This window comes from Primulina huaijiensis, unplaced genomic scaffold, assembly GCF_012295235.1.
Source record: "Primulina huaijiensis isolate GDHJ02 unplaced genomic scaffold, ASM1229523v2 scaffold43369, whole genome shotgun sequence".
In the NCBI taxonomy this organism is placed as follows: domain Eukaryota; kingdom Viridiplantae; phylum Streptophyta; class Magnoliopsida; order Lamiales; family Gesneriaceae; genus Primulina; species Primulina huaijiensis.
In genome coordinates this window covers 385,928-396,580 of record NW_027360496.1, presented here as the reverse complement: position 1 = coordinate 396,580, position 10,653 = coordinate 385,928, and the positions used below count along the sequence as shown (strand labels likewise).

The following is a 10,653-nucleotide window of genomic DNA, read 5'->3' as shown; positions in this document are numbered from 1 at the left end:
ATAAAATTAGTTACTTAAATTTTATAAACTTGTATTTAACAACAATTAATTTACATAATAATTTCAACATCATTTGTCTTGCTAATTCATGGGAATAATTACTTATCCATTTACAAGTTTTGATATCCAAGCAACCTTTTCAATCATCAAGAAAGATTAAGGGAAACTGGGAAAATAAATGTGTTCAAAGATGTATTTGAAATACTAGTTTACAGAAGTTATATTAAAAAAATACCACGAAAGATTATGGTGTCTCTCGTTTCCCACGCAAAATAATAATAATAATAATAATAATAATAATAATAATAATAATAATAAATAAATGATGATAATAATAAAAAGATAATTAAATGTCTCCTTAGAAGTCGGAGTCAACGGTCAGTATTTGGCAGATAAGGACAGGACGTGATGAGAAAATACAGGCTTCTGTGGCGAGAAACTTGAGGATGCCAATGCCCTATTAAATACAAGCAACCTTAGTTTGTTGGCTATTCGCCCTTATTTACGGTCTCTCTCTCTCTATATATATGTACAAATATAAACATACATGCACTGTGTACAGCACCACTTATACATCACTTTGTCTTTCTTTTTTTTTTTTTTTAATTATTTGTTGGATTGTATCAAAATTATATTATCAACAAAATACAGAAAATCCCACTCTTTCTGCCTTTGGGAACTCACCTGTTTCCTTTATTTGCATGTGCTTGCCAAGAATCTTTTCACCGCAGAGATCTGTCTTAGATCGCTGATTAATACCAACAATATATATTAGCAAAACATATGTAACTAGCTAGCTGGCTGTTCCGGGGTATTATTGATGAAATGTCTGTAGATTCTGCATAACAGCACTGTTTCTGTACGTGTACTTATCTTCTTCTGCTTTTGCAACAACTCTGAGGAGAGGTATGTATATATGGCTAACCCAACTCTATTTCATCATTCTTGTAATAGATATGCATGCTTGTAAGGCGAAATCTTGGATATTGGACCTCTTGATTTGACTGATATTCCATGGTCGCTTCTTTAAAATGATGTTTTTTGTCGGTAAAATGGGGTTGAAGGAGAGATCGAAGCAGTATATGTAGTTTTGGTTGCATGCAAATCATTTCTTGTATGCTCAATGCCGTCTCCATCTAGTTGTTTATGTTGAAATCTTCGAGTTTATATCTGATTTTATGTTGATGGAGATGAATAATACAGCAAAGCTATTGTCGATCAGAAATGATCTCTACTCCGCTGATTTTCGGAGCCTGGGTGAGATGGGACGACTAAAGTTTGAAATTTTTTAAAGAATTATAAATGAAATAATATAATTTTATCGATCGTGTCGCTACCTTTCAATGAAACTCTCCTGAGCCTGGTGTAATCAATGTTTAGCATGGGACATATGATGAATTAGTTTCACGAGACATGAGTGTGGACTGGTTTCAGGTCTAGATGGGAAAGGAGTACAGTGGATCCCCAAAGCCTCACCAGCTTGAATTGAAGAGAAAACGTCTCACTTGGATACTGGCCATAAGTGGCCTCTGTGTCTTCTTTTATGTTTTGGGAGGTTGGCAGAGTACAACCCGAGCTTCAATAACCCAATCTGAAGTCTACTCCAGAGTTGGCTGCGACGATAAAGCCAACTCCGATAATGTTCAGTCAACGTCGTCGATATCAGCTGATTCATTAGACTTTGAAAGCCACCATCAATTATTGGTGAACAGTTCTGAAAAATCCGAGACATTCCCACCATGCGACATGTCATACAGCGAATATACTCCCTGCCAAGATCAGCAAAGGGGTCGGAAGTTCGATCGCGACATGTTGAAATACCGAGAGAGGCATTGCCCCACGAAGGAAGAACTCCTGCGTTGCCTGATACCAGCTCCGCCGAACTACAAGAGCACTTTCAAATGGCCACAGAGCCGGGATTACGCGTGGTATGCCAATATCCCCCACAAAGAACTGAGCATCGAGAAAGCTGTTCAGAATTGGATCCAAGTCGAAGGAGATCGCTTTAGATTTCCTGGTGGAGGAACCATGTTTCCGCGGGGTGCAGATGCTTATATTGATGATATTAATGCGCTTATTCCTCTTACTGATGGAACCATTCGAACTGCTGTTGATACGGGCTGTGGGGTGAGGAATTTATCTTACAACACTGGTCGTATTGTATCCTCTGTGTCACAAAATTCTCAGTTCTTATTGTGCTGTTGGTTCATCAGGTAGCAAGTTGGGGTGCTTATCTGCTGAAGAGGAATATCATCGGGATGTCTTTCGCTCCAAGAGATACCCACGAAGCACAGGTGTGGTTTGCATTAGAACGAGGCGTTCCAGCAATGATCGGCATCATGGGCTCACAGAGACTTCCATATCCCGCCCGGGCTTTCGACATGGCTCACTGCTCTCGCTGTCTGATTCCTTGGTACAATTATGGTTAGGATCCATTTCTTTGTCGAACTTGATCTCTTTTGACAAAATTCGGTGCTTTAGAATACATATTTATCATTTCTGGTTTGGATTGGTTGCAGATGGAATGTATTTAATTGAAGTAGACAGGATTCTTAGGCCTGGTGGGTACTGGATACTCTCAGGACCGCCGATTCACTGGAAGAAATACTGGAGAGGTTGGGAGAGGACGGAAGACGAGTTGAAGCAAGAGCAAGATTCGATCGAGGATGTAGCCAAACGCATCTGCTGGAAAAAAGTCATCGAAAAGGGAGATCTTTCGATCTGGCAAAAGCCAATCAACCATGTTGAATGTGTTAAGAAAAGAGCAGTATATCATAAACCACATATGTGCAAATCTGATAATCCTGATGCAGCTTGGTACATACCTCCTCAATCCGACATTTCATTTCATACATTAAATTGGGAATGAAATTAATATTTGTATTTCATACAAACTCTTTTTTGGTTACAAGGTACAAAGATATGGAAACCTGCATAACACCACTTCCTGAGGTAAGTAGTCCGGATGAGGTTGCCGGGGGTGCAATAAAGAAATGGCCAGAGCGAGCTTTTGCTGTTCCACCAAGAATTAGCAGTAACTCAATCCCAGGCATCACTGAGAAGAAATTTCAAGAGGACAACGAAATGTGGAAGGCTCGATTGGCACATTACAAACGCATCGTTAGCCAAATACCACAAGGACTATACCGGAATGTCATGGATATGAATGCTAATTTTGGTGGATTCGCAGCAGCTCTTTCAAAATACCCAGTTTGGGTTATGAATGTGGTCCCGGCTAATTCCGAGCCCGATACGTTGGGGGTGATCTACGAACGAGGTTTCATTGGTACATACCAGGACTGGTGTGAAGCATTCTCGACCTATCCACGAACTTACGATCTAATCCATGCGGGTGGTGTCTTCAGCATATACCAGGATAGGTAATGTTGCTTCTTCTTTTTTTCTTTTTCTTTTTCATTTTGTATTAAAGCAATGGAAGTGATTTTTGATGAATTTTCTGACAACTCGTGTGTCCTTTTGCTCTTGAAGGTGTGACCTTACTTACATTCTCCTTGAGTTGGATAGAATCCTAAGGCCTGAAGGCACGGTTATATTCAGAGATGGTGTGGAACTTCTGGTGAAGATCAAAAGTATAACAGATGGAATGAAATGGCAAAGTCGAATAATGGATCACGAAAGCGGCCCGTTCAATCCGGAGAAAGTACTTGTTGCAACAAAAACTTACTGGACAGGTGAAGCCAAGCAAAAGATGTGAAGGCCACATCTATTTTGTTTCCATTTTTTAGTCCACACTCCCCGTTACAGGCAGTTAACTCGTCTGTTTGACAGGGTCGTTCGAGTCACAAACTCCCTAACCCGTATAACAAAAGGACATTATTGTTGTCCACTTTGAGTTCCCCTGTATAGTACATATGCTGAGGTTGTTGGATGTTACACGTTTATGCTTTTATTCAACTTATTCTATTTATTAGACAAGGTGTAGTTCATCATATTTTTGGTACAACATAGTTTTTTGCATTACTTCGTCTCCTATATATATTATACTGGGATGAATCCGAATGGGTGCACCAAATGATTTAGTGCAAGGGACTGAAATTTATCTTTAAACCCACAAGATTAACTAATTTGAGTCCATTTATCATATATCGACAAGCTTTGAGGTCATCATGTCGCCATGTAGAGGTAGAATCCTCAAACTTTTACGTAGGTTTTCGGAGGCAAGCACGAGTTTGAGGTGTTTGTTTCAAGAATTGATTCAATTGGACTTCATGCCACTTTATATTGACAACAGAAACAGATTATATGCAAGCCGTTTGTTCAAATTGGACTTAAATTAGACATGTTGATATTGAGATACTTTGAAGCTACGGCCTGAACCTTGAGATAATCGAGATATCACGCCACATATACGCATGATTATTTCTTTATTTATTTCTCATTAGATACACACGATTTTCCATTAACGAGTACATTCAGACAACTCTATTATGATGTAATGCGTCTGAATTTGGAAGAATAAAAAGAGGAAAGATAGTTCAGTTGAAAAAAAGGAACTTGAGACTTCGGGAAATTTCTCTTTGTGACCTGGGTATAAGTAATTTGAGAGAGAGTACACCATTCCACTAAAGGAAAAGCATAGGAACAACCATTTAGGAACACATGTAAGCTAGCATATAAAACATTCTCCATATAATGAAGGCCAGATTTGTATTCAAAATCCAAAAATCTTGAAATCAGGACACAACTGCTTGTAGACCATCATAGATTCATAATGCCCAATTTGCTCGACTCCCTATTCCTCTGCCATCATCTGTAAAGTAGCAAATGAAATTTTACAAGCCTTCAGGAAAAAACTCCAGTTGTTTACAATAGATTATCATTAAAATGTATCTTTTTACTTCAGGTTATATGAGAAGTACAATGTTTTACCAACTCAACTACTGTCCGATAATATCTTTGCTACACAATACGCAAGCAACAATAGAACTTTTGTTTAGGTCTCTCTTGTGTGTCAACGATTGAATTTATCAAAATAGCATAAATATTCTATACAGTTATTTAATTTACTAGAGTAAACTTATATTTTTTATTGAAAAATATTTGCCGACTTCTGATAAATTGGTTAAATTAAAATATAGCATAGATAACAACCATCAAACCAAATAATCTAAAGCACACAAACAGAGCGCATCCCACTTGGCCAGTGTATTATTAATGAAGAACAGATGAATAGTGAATACCTTGAAAATATCCCCGAACATTCCGGGCATGGAATTTCTGCGTCGAACACCATAAAACTTCCAGGCAACTTCATCAAGGAGCTATTCAAAGAGGACAGCCAACAACAGAAACGTCAAGGTATTGCAGGATAATGAGAATGACACTCGACCCGGATAAGACTAGGAAATGCATACCTCATTCAATATAGGTTCTCTGTTTAGACTTGACTTGTATAGTTGTCGTAATATATTGAAAAGCGGCAAAGCATCTCTCTGCAACCTGCATTAAAACAAGGAATGAAAGGCTGAAGCAATGGAGCGCTTCTTCTCATCAATTCAATTTGAAAAGACTCACTCTTAACTCATTGTCACCGATATTTTCATAACTGTCGATGATGCCAAAAACTGACGCCCTATGGAAAGCTGGGGAGATAAAAAGAGTTGACTTACGTCTGAAGAAGATAAATAATGAATTGCATCAATTCTGATCGAGGGAAATCAACCTCTTGAAATTGCACTTGCTTCTTCATGTCATCCATGAGGAAATTAGCATCTCTCAAATTACCTATCGATAAATACCTACAGGACAGGAATTAAAAAAAAAAAAATTTGTTCAATTTAAAAATTCCGTAGAAATGAAAATGAATAATTCAAAAGACAAGCTCATAAACATCATACTACATATACGAACAACTATAACTAAAACACAAAAGGGGCGGTAGAAATCTCTTTAAGCACAAAGTTTGGGTTTCAAGTTTGCCTCTGCCATCTCTTTGGACTCTAAATATATTGTTGGTCCATATTTTGATGAGCCTAATTTATTTTGAGAATATAGGCAATTAAAAACTCAAGGTCGAGCATTTAGAAGTTATTCTGTTTTTTGTTAAAATTTAATGCTGGAGCTCTTTAGATATTGGCATTAGTTTTAATTTTTAAAGTTATATTTATTTTCTTTGACAAACTGGATTACCAAGGTCTGGTTCTTTTGAGCCATTGAAATTGTGCTCGAGGTCAGACCTGGTTGGTCAGATTTTCAGCGCGTGACAATACCTCTCCAGAACCTATAACAGAGGCAGCATAATCTATCAGTCACCAAAAAGATGCACTTTCCATCTGTAAACAAGCATGTTCAGCATCAGCTGAATCATTAATATTCTGATAATCCATCCCCAAAGGGGTCTACACCAAGTTCACCAACATATAATCCATAAGCCATTTTGTACTTAAGAAAATTTTGGTTGATAAAGATAAATAAGATATCCGATCTGCTCCTGAGGGGCTATAAAATTTTTTGTTTTAAGCAAATTGATCAGAGGTTAGAGGAAATTCAAACGTCACTGAGCAAAAGAGAGAACATTTAAGTGTTTCTAACTGCATTTACTTTGTCTACAAGGGATATCTAAACAACCCCTTCCATACAAATCACTGTATTGTATGAATTGAATAACTAATAGAAGGTGTTGAGAGGTGGCTGACTACAAAACTAAAACAAAAAGCCAAAAGATGTGCGATTCAAAGTTTATAATCAAATAACCGCATTAATTGAGACCCAAGAAAAACTTCATTACAATTTCTTTATTGAATTTATTCTATTTCCAATAATAACTTACATCAAAACTGCACGAGCAACAGCTAAATCATCTTCACCCGGATAGCACTGTGTTCAAAACTGTAAGTTAGATTGATTCCAATAGAAAGCCGCACTACAGTTCTCAGATAGTGTCCCATGGCATGATCCAAAGGTTCATCTCATCGAACACCAAACTTTTTAAATAAACAAATGCTACTATTGTAATCAATTGATTCAAATAATGAAACAACTGGACAAATCAACAAGCTTCTGGAACTTGAACTAGCAGCTGAAAAGAGAATGGCAACAAATATGAAGCTGAGGGTCACACCTTGCCCATGAAATTGACTAAAGTAGCGGCAAACTTCTTTGGACTTTTCCCTCTGACAAAATGGTATGACACTTTGGCCGTGTCCTGAAACAATAAACGGGTATTTATAGCATGATAAAGAGATTGACAATCACTGTGACAATAAACAAGTATTTCTAGGACATCATGTGAATTGAGCGATCAATCATGTGTATTTCAATAGAGAGTTCAGACAAAATTATGATAAGGTATTATAATTTGGTTTTTTGTATTTGGGTGATGAGTTGTTAAAATGAGTTTTAAACCATTTAAAAATCCATAAATTATGAAGTGTAGAGAAACAAAAAAAAATTGAGCTTTCAGTATTTTAGCTCAGATTATAGTATTATCAGTTGCCAAAGGTGGATGATGACACTGATGGATTCCATTTGTTGACGACATGTACATGGTATCCCAGCACTGGTGGATTTCAGTAGCAAGAGCAGATGTCAGTGCTGATAGATGTCAGTGGCCGAAGATCAGTTTCTGGCAGCAAGGGTATGTGATTGCCCGTATCGGTTATTCTGATGGTCATGGTTTTCTAATCATAGCTGAACTGACTAAACATGTCATTATTTTCATTGTTATTGCGGCTGGTCACTATTTAGGCTTTACAAATGTTCATAGTATGTTTAATTCTTACACGTGTGGATATGAGCATACTGAGTCTAACGCACCCTTTCTTATGTTTTGTTCTTACGAAATCATGCGAGGCTACCAGTAGCAAAAGGAAAAGCCAGACACATAGAAGAGCTCCAGTAGCGGGAAGGTATTCATTCAAATAAATTAACTATCATTTTTCTTTATACAGGAGGAAAATATCTAATAGAGATTAGCTTAACAGTGATGAAAATAGATTTTAAAGAAAACATTAGAACCAACGTCACCCTAAGAATAGGGTGTAGCATTTTATAAAACAGAATCAAGTAAAGGAGCTTTACCAATTCAGGCGACTCTGAATATAAATAATCTGCCAGCATATCATGCAGTTCAGGAGACCCATTCCTATGTGCTCCAAATTCAATGGACCACCTGAAAAGATAGTAAAAATTTGTTGGTGCATTTTAAGCTCGTCGGCAAAAAGTATGAACATTAAAAACGATGGGATATGAGTTCAATCATTCCCAGCATACTAACATCCTTGAACTTCTCAAGAGCCAAAGTACAAGGAGTTGAGAATAATCATAGGTTAAATTAGGAATTAGCTAGAGTGTATAACTCATCATAAATACCATATCAATTTTCACAATCTTGAAATGTATGTTTAACCCTTGTCCACTGTCTACATGAACTAACGCATGTTCTTCCATCCTCGCCATCACCCCCTCTCATGTTACTTTCACTTCATCCTTTTTTTTCCTGTTGGACTGAGCAAACAAGCTTCCACATTTTCTATATGTTTAACCCTTTGTCCATGCCTGCCTAACCAAACTATCACACCAATAATGAGAAAGAAGAAAGGAAAGAAGAGAAAATTTAGCAAAATATCTTACTTGATAGCAGCCTTCAAAAAAGACGAGCAACCCTCCACACGTATTTTTGCAGCTCCAAGAGCTTCAGAAAGTTGTTGTATGGCATCATCATCGGCAAGATCCAAATTTTGTGGCACTGGTATCTGAGGAAACTTCTTATATATTTTCCTGATACGATCTATAGTTCATAATATTAGAATATACGAAACTAATAACGTACTTGAACTTAACTATCAGAAATAAAATAGTGAAGATTGTTTAAGTAGCGTGTCAAACAAGCATTACTTATTCATAGATCAGGTTATAAAGGACAATTATCCATGAAAAGTGGTGTCAAATATCAGAACAGATCAACGGAAACCCATAAATATTTCTTACAATATGACGAGTCGAAAATTAAGCAATTACCTTAAAATCTGATTCTCATACATCAATTTACTTCAAATTTCTATAATTTATACATGACATATATAAAAATAAGTCTCATTTAAGGAGTAACCAGACAGTTATCCGGTTTGTTTTAATTAACCCAGTTGCCCAGAAAGACCCGAGAAGGGAAAAAGATCCTGCTCAGTACTCCAAGCCGGGTCAATCAATCCAGGTCTTCCAAAGCCAGGTTTGCTCAGGCCAGACCGAGCATTGGTTACCCCTATATTCGCTGAACTCAAGGATCTATGAAGGAGACAATATCATAAAATATGTAATTCCCCATACCTAGGATTACCAAAAATGTATGACACATTGACACTTATGATAGCGCTTACACATGATAATGCTGAAAAATTAGAAAGAACGTGTTTCGATATTTTTAATAAATAATGACATTTCTGAAACAAAAGAACCCATATTAAGAGAATAACTGACCAAGAATATCGTCGTCATATGGAAATTTTCCTTTAACAAGGGTTTCCACGAACATGAGACCGAGCTCAGCTCCACAAGTAACCTAAAATTCAGCGCGCACGTTGCATATCAGTGTTTCTACTGTGAAAGATGTGGGATAACCAGTATCTACCAAAAAAGACAAATCCATGAAGGCTCCTTGTTTCCCCAGATGTGATAGATTAAAATGGCCTAGTCAGTGCAGCTCATTGATCAGTAAAAAATTCTTATGGAATAGGTTCGTTAGGCAGATATAATCACTAATAGAACAGTTAAAATAAGAAAACAGTAAAAATCAGACCTGCCCATTTTCTAATTCTAAGCAAGCACCAGACTGAAGAATATCCAAGGCATCAGAATACCTATCCCCAGATATATATCTGCAGTTATAAACCGAGTCAATATCAAGCTACTATGGAAATAAGTCGAACTCTACCGGACATCTATTATCAAAAGACACCACTTCCCGCAGGCCACATCAAAGCATAAACATTTAAAAGATGAATGTGAATAAGATCAAGATACCTCGCACTGAAAGTTTTGTACATCTGTTGAGCGCCATAGTAATTGCCATCGTCAACAACTTGCTTAATCTTCTCAATATTCTGCAATTGACAGTCAAAGAAATTGAAACCCAAAAAGAAAATTATAATCGAAAACTGAGAATAGGTAGCAGCAGATTTTGAGCACAAAAATTCAGAAAAGCAAAATGAAAACTGAGGAGCGTGCAGTGTAGATTTAACAAGCAGGCAGTAGCGATCGGCAAACCTCTTGAACAGGTGCTAGGGTAATCCGCTTAGCTCTCTCCCGCGACATAGCTCTTTCCAGAGAGAGTTTATGGTTATGGAGGTCCAATGAATGATTAATGAAATCTCCGAAACTGAACAAAATTTACATAATAATAGGTATGTGGCGTCAAGTTTTATTATATTTTTATCAATTCTATCCATTCTGTTTTATTAAATCTATCTATTCTATTTTATTGAATTGATTGATTATATGAAAAGTTTTATTATATTATTATCTATTCTATTTTATTAAAATTGAAGATAAGATAGTAATTATTTAAAAAAGATATCAATTTTTTCTTCAAACTTTACCTTTATATGATATTAATATTATACTTTTTTTTATTTTTTTTTTAAATTTCAACACACACTTTTATTTTTATTTTTTTATTCCATCATTTCAAATATCAAT

At 36.5% G+C, this 10,653-nt stretch overlaps 2 protein-coding genes across 3 annotated transcripts; one reads left to right on the top strand and one right to left on the bottom strand.

Annotated features, from left to right (window-relative positions):
* The first annotated feature begins 580 nt into the window (after positions 1–580).
* LOC140970167 (probable methyltransferase PMT18) lies at positions 581–3,981 on the top strand. 2 transcript variants are annotated; one of them, XM_073431798.1, is made up of 6 exons: positions 581–859; positions 1,435–2,127; positions 2,214–2,424; positions 2,520–2,817; positions 2,913–3,380; positions 3,490–3,981. In XM_073431798.1, exons 2-6 carry the CDS (start codon positions 1,441–1,443, stop codon positions 3,713–3,715), a joined length of 1,890 nt encoding a protein of 629 aa, XP_073287899.1. In that variant the 5' UTR covers positions 581–859; positions 1,435–1,440; the 3' UTR covers positions 3,716–3,981. The 2 variants fall into 2 exon arrangements, with proteins under 2 accessions (XP_073287899.1, XP_073287898.1); XM_073431797.1 differs by having other exon boundaries at positions 581–906.
* Positions 3,982–4,522: 541 nt separating this feature from the next.
* LOC140970168 (protein GET4-like) lies at positions 4,523–10,343 on the bottom strand. The gene is made up of 12 exons (XM_073431799.1): positions 10,222–10,343; positions 9,979–10,058; positions 9,755–9,833; positions 9,436–9,517; positions 8,593–8,749; positions 8,041–8,131; positions 7,082–7,165; positions 6,791–6,837; positions 5,631–5,759; positions 5,376–5,460; positions 5,202–5,282; positions 4,523–4,771 (listed from the first exon to the last, which is right to left on the bottom strand). Exons 1-12 carry the CDS (start codon positions 10,267–10,269, stop codon positions 4,754–4,756), a joined length of 981 nt encoding a protein of 326 aa, XP_073287900.1. The 5' UTR covers positions 10,270–10,343; the 3' UTR covers positions 4,523–4,753.
* Between the last annotated feature and the right edge of the window lie 310 nt (positions 10,344–10,653).

Coding starts and splice junctions, on each gene's coding strand:
- LOC140970167 (XM_073431798.1), top strand. CDS start 1,441: ATGGGAAAGGAGTACAGTGGATCCCCAAAGCCTCACCAGCTTGAATTG. Junction 2,128..2,213: donor CTGTTGATACGGGCTGTGGG/GTGAGGAATTTA, acceptor TTGGTTCATCAG/GTAGCAAGTTGGGGTGCTTA. Junction 2,425..2,519: donor GATTCCTTGGTACAATTATG/GTTAGGATCCAT, acceptor GATTGGTTGCAG/ATGGAATGTATTTAATTGAA.
- LOC140970168 (XM_073431799.1), bottom strand. CDS start 10,269: ATGTCGCGGGAGAGAGCTAAGCGGATTACCCTAGCACCTGTTCAAGAG. Junction 9,834..9,978: donor TACAAAACTTTCAGTGCGAG/GTATCTTGATCT, acceptor TTATAACTGCAG/ATATATATCTGGGGATAGGT. Junction 9,518..9,754: donor TAGAATTAGAAAATGGGCAG/GTCTGATTTTTA, acceptor GCTGAATTTTAG/GTTACTTGTGGAGCTGAGCT.